The sequence below is a fragment of the Lepisosteus oculatus genome, chromosome 2 (assembly GCF_040954835.1).
Source record: "Lepisosteus oculatus isolate fLepOcu1 chromosome 2, fLepOcu1.hap2, whole genome shotgun sequence".
Classification (NCBI taxonomy): Eukaryota; Metazoa; Chordata; class Actinopteri; order Semionotiformes; family Lepisosteidae; genus Lepisosteus; species Lepisosteus oculatus.
In genome coordinates, this window is record NC_090697.1 from 15,398,118 (window position 1) to 15,412,797 (window position 14,680).

Below are 14,680 nucleotides of genomic sequence, written 5' to 3' on the forward strand. Positions count from 1 at the left end.
TTTACAAATTAACGTTTGAAGTATCAGAGTTTACCATGTCAGAATTGGACAGTGTGAGTGACAGTATCAACGAACACATAACAGATTCTTCTTATTATTACATCCTGCTAGTTTTTTAGATCTGCATGAGTGGCTTCACTCTTAGGAAAACTCTGCAAAGCATTTTAACACCCTCCAAAAACAGCACTCCACCTTGTCGTGGTCATTATAAAGGAATTACTTTTCAATTCTAAAAAGGTTAAAAAGACATTTGTCTTTCTAAATCATTAATGCTTAGCAAATGAATTTGAATTTTTCAAATAAAGCTTTGATTAAAAAAAATAGACTTATTTGGTTGCCTACTTTACATGGTAGCCTACATTATTCAACTCATAACCTCCTCTTTTATGAGCAAATAGAAAGGATAAATCGATAAGTCGCAATGCATCTGCAGCGGAGTACAATCAGGAATGGCTGCCAGAAGAGTATGATTTGTACTTTCTCCACTTGTTGGCCATTGTTTTTAAGTAGCTTTTAAATCATGCCTAATGCCACGAGAGCTTCAGTGACATTGCTGTGTTGCAATTCATTGTCCACAAGATCACCCGTATATCTCTTTCCATGTGTCATGTAAGCAAGTTTTCTGATCATTGCCGCAAGGATGCAATTCTCATCTAGAAGTAGAAATGTCATCTTTACGCCCAGCATCTTAAAAATCCATTTAAATGTTTTTTTTTGCTATCATTTCAGTGCATTAACATTAACAAAACACTTTAGAAAAATGTACAAATGCTAAATGGCAAATGTTGGGAGTGCATTTGTGGTAATATCTCTAAAATGTGAAGAGACACTCCACTTGGCTTTGGACCACATAATACCTTCGGCATGTAAAGTACTGTAATAATTATATTTGATTATTTCTGAATTTACCCAGGTTAATTTGGTTACGTTCGGGAGGGATGACAACAACCAAGTTCGATCAGACTCAGCTGTTAGTAATATGCAATCACTCCTGACACTCCTGCTTTTCTAAAACAGAACAAATACTGTACCTGATCTCCTTCTCTGCCTCGCATACATCTTTTTGATTCCACCTCTACCTCTGCAGCTGCCCCTTGGTCACTCCTCACTCTGCATGGGAGTCCTAGCCTCCTCACCCTCTGTCCAGGAGCTTAGCTCTCAGCCCATGCAGGTTAAGCTAAATTTTAACTAAAGACTCCATAATCTTTTCAGTACACTTAATTCTTGGTTGTTGTTATTCCTACTAAAATATGTTAATGCGGCTCAACACTTAAACACCAGATCAACACCAGCAATAAACCATCAGCTATAAAACTAGAAGATAGAGGTAACAGGGAAAAGAGCTCAGAGTAAGCTTTCAAGCATAATAACCATAAACTAGTTTAAAAAAGTAATTAGTTTTGTACAATTATTGTAAGAGACAGAACATGGTTAACAACTTATATAAGAAGTCTTACAAAGGCCCAGGATTCTAAAATGTGTGAAAGAACTCAAGGCAATATTGAACATAAGAGAAAGTGTGAGGGAAGCTTAAATGGCCTTCAAAACCACATTTAAAACCACATTCTCAAAATATTACACACATTCTAGAATTATGAACTTGACATTTTAGTCACACAATAGTGTTCCTGTAAAGCTATGAGAACATTCCACCACCTGCAGAAATCAGGAAATCAAACCTTCCTCTAGTTAATGTTTCACATGCTTGATTAACAGATGTGGCTGTAGTGTGGGAGGAGCAATCAAGATTAGAAATGGAATAGAAATGAACTTGCCTGACACAGATTTCCAGTTCAAAGGAAGGTATAACCTGACTCAATATTTAAACAGTGCTTGTCGACTAGATCTTACCTGACAGCATGTTGTGCACTGGGGTTGCAATGTTGATGTCCTGTAGGTGCTCCAGTGTTTCTGTGTGAAAGAGTCTGAGGGTGGAACCTGTGCTGAAAGCAATCCAGATTCCCACTCCAGCTACAGCCATATGGGAGATCACCATGCCTTCCTCCTGGTGTGCCTCCAGTTGACGCTGCAGGGAAAGAGAGAATCAGACTCTCAGGAGAAGGTGAAAGTCCCCTTTCTTCAAACACAGTACAAATCCATATTGAAGATTGTTACATCACTGCATTGGTGCTCTTCAGAATTTAAAATGTACAGAGCAGCATCATACAACGCATTTTAGTCTGTTGTCTGCACTGGAATGACACCTGGAAAAAAATACTTTGCCAGAGAAATTAAATGACTGAGACTAGAGCTGGATAAACAAAACCCACAAGAGGCTCAATAATCTTCAAGAACAGCAGTTTAAGACCCCTGCTCTGAGCACACTTAAATAGAAATCATAATCTGAAATAATGAATCACTGTGCAACTTTTGTCCACCTACTAGAGTTTAAATTCATCCCCAAAAATGAATGTCAGCCTGTACTATGACTGAAATGATAAGATTTTAGAGATGCTTCACAATATGCAAATGCCCCGTTGTGAAATATTAACATAATTCACAAAGGAAAAGGAGCAACGGGAGATTCCTTTCTAACAAGATTACATTACAGTTCTCAGCAGGCACAGAAATCCATCCCTGATTCATCCCAAATATTTGTGCAGGAATGTTTATTTTTCAGCTCTTTGTGAAGTACAAACCCCTTGAACTATTTGATTTTCAATGAGCAATGGGCAATGCATTTTATACACACTAGAAGTAAATGAAACCTTTAAAAAATTGTATAAGGGAGCTTGCCACAGACCACACACAAACTAGTTAAATGAGCTACTTAAGGAATTCTCCATTTAAATTAAATGTAATCTGCTGAAAGAAGCATTAAGTACAGATCCGAATGCTGTTTAGCTACAGAATGACTTGCGTGCACTGGGGCTGTGAAGGAGTGCTTGTTTTCTCCAAAGTTTGATGGTGCCATTGTTTTTGAGGTTTCAGTCCAAGAAGTTTCCTAGTATTATCAAGTGTACTTTATGCCGTGTACAAAGTAAAATCCAAAACAATGTGTGGGATACTACATTTCCATAATCCACACGCTGACCACAAAACTATTTCAACTATGCTCACAGTATGTGATGAATGCTGTAACACCAACTCAGTTGTAACTAGGCCATTTTGACTTGAACTTATGAATAAAATGTCACAGGGGACTCAAACCATAAATATTGCGTAGTAGCACTTTATGGCACCAGGTCTTTGTTTATTAACATTCTTTTGAAAGGAAAGCAAACTTCTCAATTAAAAAAAAAAACCAATTACAATATAATTAATTTAATAAGGGAAGATCAATTTGACTAAGCAAGAAAAAAAACAGCTAGAAAGTTTTCACACAAAATCCATAGCTGATTGCGTATTGTATAAACTGTACAACAATTTTCCATTAAAGAACTGTACTATCAGGATGGATGTTAAGTCACAGCACACTGGAGAAACTCCCAAGCAGGCAAAGGCATATTTTTAGCCATTAAATGTATTATTCATTATGAAATAATAATAAAAAGGCTTTGTTGGTGGTTCACTATAGCTCAGTGTGCTTCACTAGATACCACATCACATCACTTTCAATACCCTCTTATGCACGTCAGGGTCATGAGATACAGTATGTAGCCAGCAAGCACTGTTTTTACGGGTCACTTAAATTTCCTCAGTGAATGTACAGGAAGAACTGATCCTTCTTCCGCTAGCTCATCCCCGACGCTGCCAGCTCTGAGCTGCCCCGAGCGAGGAGGAGACGTGAGACGTGGGCCCGTCCTGGCGCTCTCTGCAGCATGCCCCTTAGTGACCCTGACACGGCAGGGCACCGTGACCCACACTTCCCAAGTACAGTACCTCAATCGCCTGCGTCTGGCTCCCGATGATGAAGACCTGCCCCCCAGAAGATGCCCAGATGGTGTCTTCCATCGCCAGCATGCTCTTCACCGGCAGGACCCCCAGTTTGACCACCGCTGGGGAATCTGTGCTCCAGGCACCATCTGCAGATGAGAAACCAACAGCCCGCTATACTAAGTTTTACCTGACTACAGACTATAGTTCTGTCCTTTTTAACAACCTGTTGTAAGAAAATACCTTTGCACCCCGGCAATGTCCTAGCACAACATTGCTACTTAAATATTAAAGCTCTACAGAAATATCTTACATTCATACCATGTTTTTTATTTCTGATTAGTTTCTTGTACTTTACAATGTACATGAGAATAATATATGTGTAAGCTCATATAAAAACAATCTGAGTGTGAACAATGTGTACTTTTTTAAAATGTATTTAACCTTTGATGATTCATTCTTAAAGGTAAACTGCCTTTAAACTCTTTTTGCCCATCCCCTTTAGGCTTAAGTTTCACAAATATAGATACACTGTAGGAATTAACCTCAAACATTAAAGGTAAATTAAATTGCTCCATAATATTCTAATCTAAATTTAATCATGAAAAAGTGAAATTCAAAAATGAAGTCATAAAAGCAGCAGCACATTATCATTTGAACAGATTCAGACATATGACTTTGCAAGATCATGTAAACTATCCTAATCTTTCTAAAACAATACTCTGATTCTTTATTTCAAGGGCTAGACCTGGTCACATCCAGTACATTATGTGTTATATTATGCAACTCACAGCTCTTTCAGGTACTTTATATGCTGTAGATAATCAATAGTTTATTTGCTTTAGATTGAAACCAAGTCATGGTGCTGAGCAAAAAAACTTAACTGTAGCTATATTTACAGCAGGATGAAACTGTTATCAACACTTTAGAGAGAAGAAATGATTCTGTGCATTTGAAAAATATAATATTGATGGATTAGTCTTGGAATGGTGTTGCATACGTTTTGCAACAATCGCCAAAGTGACTTGCTCCAAAATAAGCCCACGTCATTATGCAATTAAACCCCTGCAGGTGTAACCCAGTGATCTATCAAGAATTCTACAACCTGCCTGCAAGCACTCTGCATTTTAAACCAAAGAAATCAATGGGCCATTCCTCTGTTGTAAGATACTCAATTTCTTTGTGATATGAGAATTGCCTTAAATCTTATATTTAATCCTTAAATACACCATAAGGACTAATATATTTAACACAGCATTCAATGTTTTCCAATTTTGGGGATATCTGTGATTTTACTTTTTGTTAACCTTATGTGGTACAGTAGGTTATACACACATACAGATTCCAGGTCTGTGGGTGCTGTGTACTCAAGCACAACAATATTTTTCAAACTACTCAATCAATAAGTGTTTTATGGGAAAGTGCAACCAATGGACTATGTGCAAAAGTGAAGTGGTAATGTATAATTATAAGGTTTTAGTGAAATTGTGGGGAGAGAATATTTACATGGTTCTGTTGTCGTTGTGTGGATTTCTGTAGGAGTGGAGTGAAATGAATATGTATGGGTAGATATCTGTTATGCAATGTTACATTTATTTGTAATGGAAAGTTTACTTGTATTTGTAGGTTTTGTAAGTTTCTGTGTGTGTAACACAGCTGCTTTGGGGAAATAAAACATTTCTGAGAAACTAGACAATAAACTACTAATATATCGTATTTTGAGCATATTATTGTGAGGACAGAAATGAATGCATTTTTACAGTTTTTCTGGGAGATTACCATAAAGATTGCTCTTTCACAACAGAACTGTAAACAACCATTATGTCCTGTACTGTACTCCCTAACCACTTCATCTAATTGTTAGTTAATTATCACTCAGCTGATTCATCATTTAATAACACATCAGTGAATCACAAATATGATTAGAAAAGTGTCTGTTCTGGAACACATAAGATTAATTGTTTTCTTCTTGATTAACTTACTGTTCATGATTGTCAGTAATGCAGTAAAGTATTTTTGTTATGCTTTAAATATTGATGATAAGAAACAAATAGCCTCATTATTGAAATAAATGATTGGTCACCGGTAGTGAAACGACTGAATGTCAAGCCATGGTAAAATAAAAAAAGAACAACATAGAAAGGAACCAACATGCACATCAAGAGAACAATGCCTTTGTGCCATCGGCATGATGGAGATGCTGGAGGTTAAACAAGGTCACCACACTGTCACACGCTGTCTGGGGTGTCACCGCCAGCAGATTCTGATCCGGCAAAACATTCCAGACAAACACAGGGCGTCAATAACAACCCAAGAGCTGGGAGCCCACGAGTCACAAGACCTCGCCAAGATCAATGAGGGGGGGGGTCCAAATGTGCTGAATGGTGTGTACAGAACTCCACTTGCAGTGATTGATGGCAACCTAATCGCATACTGCTGCATTGATCACATTCTGGGACCTCAGTAGCTGCCCTTCTTGCAGGCTCATCCTGACATGAAAATCTTCCACCAGGACAACACGTGTCCCCATGTTACTCATCTAACGATGAGAATGTGGCAGTTATGCTATGGATGCCCCACAATCCCACAATGCTTTGAGCCCCACTAAACATTTGTGAGATAAAACTGGGGTTGCAGGCGGCATCTAGGGCTCAGAGACCAGTGAAAACGCACATACTTGTCTAAGCTCTATGAGAGGAATAGGATAGAACCCCAGGACAGTATATGCAACCTGGTACAAAGGATGTATTACAGATGTACAGCTTTTACTGCTCCTTTGGTTACACACACTGCTAGACTGTGACATTCCCAGTACAGTACCTGTCGATCAATGCTGTTGAAAATAAATGTTAATTATTATTATTTTCCACATGCTCAGCTGATTTCCTGGATGAATGTATATATACAACAGTAGACTCTACAAACAATATTATTTTACCTGCTTAATCATGAAAAAAATCTACAAATATATATTTTTTATCAATACAGTTCAATTATGTGTAATTAAAGTGGAACGTTTTGAAGAGATCACTATGTACAAAACTATCTGCACATTACAATTAGATAAAGATACATTCAAATCTATCTGAATGGTTGATTCAAATGTGCAAAAGCTTTTTAAATCTAGGGCACTATGAGCACTTTTTGTGCCTAAGAGTAACCAGTGGTTGCTTGGATTTTAGCAATCAGTTTAAACCTAATACAGATTATGTAACATTTATTGTCAGAATGTTTGTTGTTGTTATCTCATAAATCTGTGTCATGAATGTCAGTATTGGCAGGAATATGCAATGAAAGTATCTTGTCACTGAAGTATCAGTGATTCACAAGTACTTGAATAAAACAAGTAATAGGTTTATTCCATGCTGAAAAAAAGAAGAAAGAGAACACAACGTTTCGGCCGTGGAGCCTTCTTCAGGTGTGACACCTGAAGAAGGCTCCACGGCCGAAACGTTGTGTTCTCTTTCTTCTTTTTTTCAGCATGGAATAAACCTATTACTTGTTCCTTTGCAGCCTACGCATGCTGACGCAGCTACCCACCTGAACTACTTGAATAAAAGCTGTTTTATTTGTAAAAGAAAGAAAACATTCTTGTTTTCTCCTCTTGCTTTGCATTTGTAACTATGAAAACAAGGAAGAATTACTACAGCAGATTATTCTACCATAAGAGCCAAATTTACAAAACAGAACCATCAGAATGTCTTTATCCTCTCAAGGGTCTTCAGAGTCTCACCTATTATCTAAAGCATTAAAGGAAAAATCTTATCTATAACAGCAGAAGGGAAAAACAATTTAACCAACTCCGGTTTGAGTTTCTTTCTCACAACTCATTTTCACATCTCATCAACTTCTATTTATTCAATATTTAATTCATGGAACAAAAGCAAATATTTTTATCAAAAACTAAATATTTTAGTATCAAGAACTATAAAAAACGTTAAACATTTTAAAATGATAATACAAATAATGCTATGATAAAATAAACGACATGATAACATATTATCTATGATAAATGTGAATTGCTGAACCTTTAACATTCAAACAAATTTATAACAGGGTGATACAGTTGTACATCAGTACTGTAAACACCGTGATATGGTAGGGAAAAACTTGACAGTTAATACTTTATAGCATCTTATGTTTCATCAACAGAAACAATATCTCTACACAAAATTTTAAAGCGATCCTGTTTGACTAAGTCAGTCTGACTAGAGGGTGATTAATATGGAAAAAATGTTTAACAGTTTTCTCAAAGAGATAAAACATGCTAGTTGAATTCTGTTCAGGATCTGATGATGAAATGCTTACAGATGCACTCCAGTTTTTAATAAAATTCCCTGCACTTTTTTATTTTGTCATATGTTTTTCTTGGAGCTAATGATGTGCAGCTTATTTGTTTCATAAACAGAGCTCCTTGTGCAGACATGAGAAAGATTTTGAGGTTGCGTGCACAGTCCGTAATTTACAACAGTTCACTGTACATTTCCTTATCACAATCTCTGTGACTGTTCTCCTGTTTTAAAGACTTTCCGTTTTGAAGAAGAGTGCTTCTCATTGCATTTAATGTCCAATCAAGTCACAGCAGGTTTGAATATTAAAACAAAAATACAGAGAATCAAAGTCATACTAAACTACAGCCACTGAATCTCATTTTCCACTGACAGTGAGGCTGGAAGGAAGAAAGTCTCAGTGTTAGGCAGCAGGGAATTTAAACCCTAATTCTATTAGGAATACAAAGACCTGAGGATCTTGAATGAATGTTTGACTATGATATACCAATACTTGTCATGAATACAAAAACACATTCTCAGCTTGTACGTATTGAAAGACTTCTACTGTAAGTGCTTCATTGAACAGCTCTGTGCCATGCCATGCAGTCACAGGACAATATCATCTGGGTGATTCCATGAAATCAAGTGTGTGGGAAACAGGCCTGGAGATTAGATACTATGAACCCTGTGTCTCTGCATTACCAAAAATTACAATGGCTATAAACTCAATTTACATCAACAAATCCATCGAAACAAGAAGTACTAGTAAATAGTCAACAACTAGGTTTGTTAAGAACTGAGCTAAAGTTTACAGATCTTATACAAATTTCAGTAGTTCAGTGTTTGATATCGGAGTTGTATTAAAATTGCCCATATGAGTGAATGATTCGATTATGTCCCACTTGAGCAATGAATACTACCGGATTTCTATGAATGTGTTTGAAGACTGCCTGACTACAGAAGAAGTTGCCCTAAGAATCTTGTATTCAGTTTCCACAGTAAGCAGACTAGTTCAGAACAAAAAACAATCTGTGAGGCACAGGTCACATTCTCAAAGGCAGAGATTCATATCTCCAGCCCAGGATAATCCATCTGTACAATTATGCTCAGACATCAGTGGCTACAGGATTAAAAAAAAGTCCAGGAAGAAATGACCAGATTGACTGCAGCTCACCTTCTGCATGAAAACGGACTTGCATTGTCGGAGGCCAATCCAGGGCAACATGTTGAAAGCTAAGAGATGATATCATCATCTTCTGTGACCTAGAGAATATCTGAGGTGGCAGCAGAGACCATAAGAAAATTTACTAACAAAATGGGGGCATTTGACCCATCTAGATCATTTGGTTTTTAATAGCCATGAAGCCAGGGTATCGACTTCAACAACCTATAGTAGCTAGATTATTCCATACTCCCAGATCCCTTTGTGTAAAGAAATGTTCTCAGTTTTCTGTTGCAAATGCATTTCTGTGTGGTTTTCACTTGTGTACTCTGGCTTGTGATTCAGTGTTGATTCTGTTAGTGCCTTTGAGGATTTTGAAAAGGATTTTTTGTCAGGTCCCCTCATCACCTTCTCTGTTCAAGACTAAAAAGGTTCAGCTCCTTTAGCTTGTCAGTGTAGGACATTCCTTTAATCTGGGGAATATACTGTATTGCTGGACTGATTCCAGTGTAGCAACATCTTTTTTGTTTCACAGTGAGCAAAACTGTAATGATATTCTGAATAAAGTCTTAAATTTTAATCCTCTGATTTTAAGTTCTACACCGTCAACTATATATCGTAACATTTTTTGTCCTTTTATTGCTTCCCTGCAGTGTCTAGAAGATGATAATGATATGTCTCCATAATTACCTAAGTCTTTTTCACAAGCAGCCTCTCAGACTTGGTGTTTTCTGCATTTAAAATATATGTTTTTACAAAGCCCTGCACTTGTGTACATTAAAAATAATCTGCCAGATGTTTGCTGAGCTCTGAATGGAGTCTAAGCATTTTATTGAATTCATATTGCAGTTTCTACAGTGTTGGTTTTCCTATCATCTGTGAACTTGACTAATTTGCTTCTAATACCTAAATCTACATCATCTAAAGTATATAAATTTGGAAGAGCGGTGATCCTAAACTAGACCCCTGAGGTACTCCACTAATCATTTTAAACTTCATGGTGAGTGTCATGCTGATTGTAAAGTGTTCAAGCTTCCAGATGATGCTAAATATCTTCATTAATATCAGCTTACTGTATAAGACAACTCACAAGATACACTGTAGGACGTCCTCTACATTCTTTAAACACTCATCATGAATGAATTGCACATGGTCGATGCCTGATGGAAAATTTTGGTCTTCTGAATATTAGGTCGAAGTCCTATATGCTCAGTAGCCTTATTAATTATATCTGGATGTATGTCTGGAGATATATTGCTTACATTGTGCATACTGCAGCATCATTAGTATAATGGAGTTTGATCACTAAAATTTGGTTTAGTTGTGGGTAATAATGTGTGCATTTAATTTTAAGCACTAACGATATCAGAAATTAGGGAGTTGTATGAGATACAAAAACATCGCTAACACATTTGAAAAATAGGTTGAAATCTTCATTATACAAGTACAGATTAAATGTCATGAATGAAGCAGTGATGTTATTATAATAATTATCTGTAAATATGAAAGGAAAGGTTGCTGGGTTCCATTTCCTTTATTTGAATTGTTTTACAGTTTCTTCCTGCCTGCTTTGTACTGTACTGCTGTACTGTAAGCTCTTTAAAGAGCACTAGGTCAGAATTTCAGGCCATTCTAATTTGTCTGCAGGAAAATAGGTCAGCTATGTGGATTAATAATATCACCGAGGCAACCAAAACTCCGCTGAGACATCTCTGCAGAAACAGATCACAGTTTTTTAAGCATGACAAACAAGTGGTACACCCACCAAAACATGGAGGAAAGCACTGAATTTGCAAAGTTGTGAAATGCAGTGCGTGTCAGTCTGACTATTTTTCATTTGCTTCTTACACAATCAAAAGTGGATCAAACACGGAGAAGCTGGGGCATGCAAACAAGCTAACAATTACACATGCAGAAATGGCAGTAAACTAGAATATAATTCTGCCAAAGCAGTGTGTTTTTTTAAACATAACCAAATCTTGAAGTGCACAAATAAATAAAAATTTCTTGGTTGACTTTGACATTTCTTATGTGCTGCCAGAGAAAAACATACATTGTTTCTAGCCCATAGTGATTAGTTATAATATAAAGGTTTTCTCTTAGGGCAGCACAATGTTTTACATTGCTGCCTGGCACTGCTGAGGCCCTCGGTTCAATTCCAGATCTTTTTATTCCAGTGGCTTTTTATCTGCATGGAGTTTGTATGTTTTCCCCATGTTTCCGTTGGTTTACTCCACACGCTTTTGGTTTCTTCCCACAGCCAAAAAACATACTGACAGGTTAATTGGCTTCTATAAAATTGGCTCTGGTGCAAGTGTTTGCATGTCACTCTGTCTGTGTGCGCCCCTGTGATTGTCGTGTCCAGAAAGGTCTAGCTCTAGTTCCCCCCTGACCCTGAATTTGATTAATTTACAGTATTAGAAGATACAGTAGATGGATGGGTTTTCTCTTATGGTTTAAGTCATCTCTTGCAGTTCAAAAACAGTTCAACCACAAATTGGAGTGAAAGTCCTCAGTAAGATGAAGTAATTGTTAAGAATGTAAAAACTGGGAAATATACAATTTAACATTTTCCTATTTTTATATGTAGGACTTCAAACAGGGGTTTTGTCAATGATAATCACACTGGTATTTGTCTCATCTTCTCTGTTAACAGCATATTTACATATGTGTGTCAGGTTAAGATCAAAATGGGTTAACTAATGGGGTAACTGTCAGTGGGTCTGAGGAGCTGACAGGCTCTGAGTACAAGGAAGTCAGGCAAAAGAGGGGAAAGTATTAGCTCTTGCCATATAGAGCCCTGATTGGTTAGGGTAATCTAGGGTTAAGAGAGCTCAGACAAGGCACCCTTGAGTCGTTGGTTTAGTCACTAGATAATACACATATTCAGACACAGACAAATAAAGTAGTAGCAGGCTTGGTCGTTGCTGAGTCAATTCTGCCAATAAGATAATGGTTAGGGTAGAGGGGACCTGGCCGCATGGGATCAGCTGAGAGATGGATTACACTGCTACTGTGGGGCAGTTCAAGTTCTCTCTAAGACCATGGAAAGGTAATGGTTAACATCAGCTGATTAAATACCAGAATGGGCACAGTAACTTTGTTTGCTTTATATCAGCCGGTTATAAATACAGGGGGGGATTTGAGTTTCCCCAGTAGGGGAATAGGTGCTCTGATAGGGGAATAGAAGATCAAGGTTCTCCGGTAAGGAAACACAACTAATAAAGGTTCCAAACTTTGAATAAGAGAGAAGAATATTGGGGAAGGTCTTGAATAACATACTGAAGGTGAGAGAAGTAACATGTAATGGGTCAACTGATAGTTTCGTGAAGGTGGAATGAATTAGTTTGGTGGCTCTGAAGAGGTATAGAAGCAACAGGTAAAAGGTTAGGTAAATGGGAGGGAATTCTAAAATAGGGTACCAACATGGCACCATCAGTTACGTGCGAGAATTCTTATACTATAATATCGAGACGGACGTGGGAATACCAAATGGGCTTCCTAAAAGGGTACCAGAGACCACAGTTCTCTCTAGTACCACATAAGGGGCAGTTAGACCATTCACAGGGTCAGAAACTCTGGAGGGAGTTTGGAAACAGTGCTAAGGTTAAAGGTAGTCTGAGGAAGGGAGTAAGTTAGGAAGTAATTGCACTGTACACCGAAAGGAACCTGTCAGCATTCTGAAGCTTGGAGTCTGCGAGCAAAGGGTTAGGGATGCTGCAGTGTGGAAATCCTCGTGCAGCGTGAGGTGGATGGAAAGGGAGCTCTTGAATCCAGATACTAAGAAGTATAGCCCTGAGACTCGGTAGATATGTGAGATATGCACCCATCTGACCTTCAAGGAGGTTAGGACTTGGGTAATAAAGGTCGAAGATAACGCAGGGGATAAACTCAAGAGGTTAGAGCTACAGTTTGGCAAGGTTAGGCGAGAAAGGAAGCCTTAGCCTGGGAATCTGTGAGATAAAGGCTTAGGAATCCTAACGACAATTGTGCTCTGCTAGAGATAAGATTCAGTTAAAGAAACATCCCCTGGTCGGTTATCCCAGGAGTTGTATCTGAGAGTTTCCCCCAGGAGGGAGAACAAAAAAAAACAAATCTCAGAGGATATTATGGTAACATCAAATAGAGGTTTTCTATTTATTATACATCAGGTCAATGGGAAGCTGGGTATCTGGTCCTGTAACGAGCATGCTTTGGGAATGGGTTAGAGACATTAGGTTCACCAGAGCTGTTTAAGGACAGGACCACAGGAGGAAATACAGTTACATGTCAACCAAAATACTACAGATGTATACAGGTGCATATCAGAGACCAACAAACCTCTGGACAGATGGTGCAAAAAGCGGTGCTGTCTCAGAGACAAGCTGTCACTCTGTAACAATACTTAATGTTTAACACTGATTACTCAACAAACCTACATGTGACCATTTTCAGTATGAGGCTATTGTTTTGTAACACAGTGGGGGACTTCTTCTAGAAAAATCATGTAGAAAAAAAATATCTAGAAAGACAAAAAAACTCTTACTTCTCAGCATCACAGCAAGATGGAGAGGGTCAATTTTAAGAGTTAAATCACCTTTTTCTAATTTCACACTGATGCAGTGTCAAAACATCAAGCAGTATCAATGGACTTCATATTTTAACACTGCATGATCATTTTGACATCCCTTTGCAGTGCTGAATGGAAAGGGACAGGAGAAGGTAAAGCAGTCCTACCTTCTGTTCTGGAGTAGATAGCAACAGCTCCACTCACTAGGCCAGCATAGAGGCATGGAGAACTGTAGACCAAACTCATTACCGTTGATCTGTCTGGAGTGAAGAAATGCTGAAGGCGAATTTTCTTTGACCGTTGACAACTTTTATACACTGATATGCTATGGAATTGAAAAAAAGATTTTGAGATTTAATGGAAAGCAGTCCTTAGAAATATTACTAAACCATGTAGACAAGCTACACCATTACTGATATGCCTTACTTTATAGAAACCAGTTCATACAGATAGGGTTTGTCAGTAATTTAATAAAATAAAAGATGTGCCTTTATCTCACAAATTTATATTTGTGGTCTCCTTAGAATACTAAAATAATAATAATAATAATTGCTTACACTTTCTGGACACCACTCAAAGCGCTTTACAGATAATGGGGACATTCCTCCACCACCACCAATGTGCAGCATCCACCTGAATGATGCGATGGCAGCCATAGTGCGAACAGAGTAATGAAGCCAATTCACAGAAGGGGATAATTTGGAGGTAAGGTAAGGGCCAATGGGAAATTTGGCCAGGACCCTGGGGTACATCCCTATTCTTTCCGAGAAACGCCCTTTAATGACCGCAGAAAGTCAGGACCTCTGTTTTATGTCTCATACGAAGGACGGTGCCTTCTTACAGTATAGTGTCCCCATCACTGTACTGGGCCATTAGGACCCA

At 37.9% G+C, this 14,680-nt stretch overlaps 1 protein-coding gene across 2 annotated transcripts in view; it reads right to left on the reverse strand.

The window, feature by feature from the left end:
• The window catches only part of arhgef10 (Rho guanine nucleotide exchange factor (GEF) 10), a 99,838-nt gene that overhangs the window by 17,007 nt on the left and 68,151 nt on the right, over positions 1 to 14,680 (reverse strand). For both annotated transcript variants that reach the window (XM_015357889.2, XM_015357881.2), the window contains 3 exons: positions 13,966 to 14,123; positions 3,823 to 3,965; positions 1,852 to 2,026 (listed from right to left, as the gene is read on the reverse strand). In XM_015357889.2, the coding sequence (XP_015213375.2) occupies positions 1,852 to 2,026; positions 3,823 to 3,965; positions 13,966 to 14,123 (476 nt within the window). The remainder of the gene's footprint in view (positions 1 to 1,851; positions 2,027 to 3,822; positions 3,966 to 13,965; positions 14,124 to 14,680) is intronic.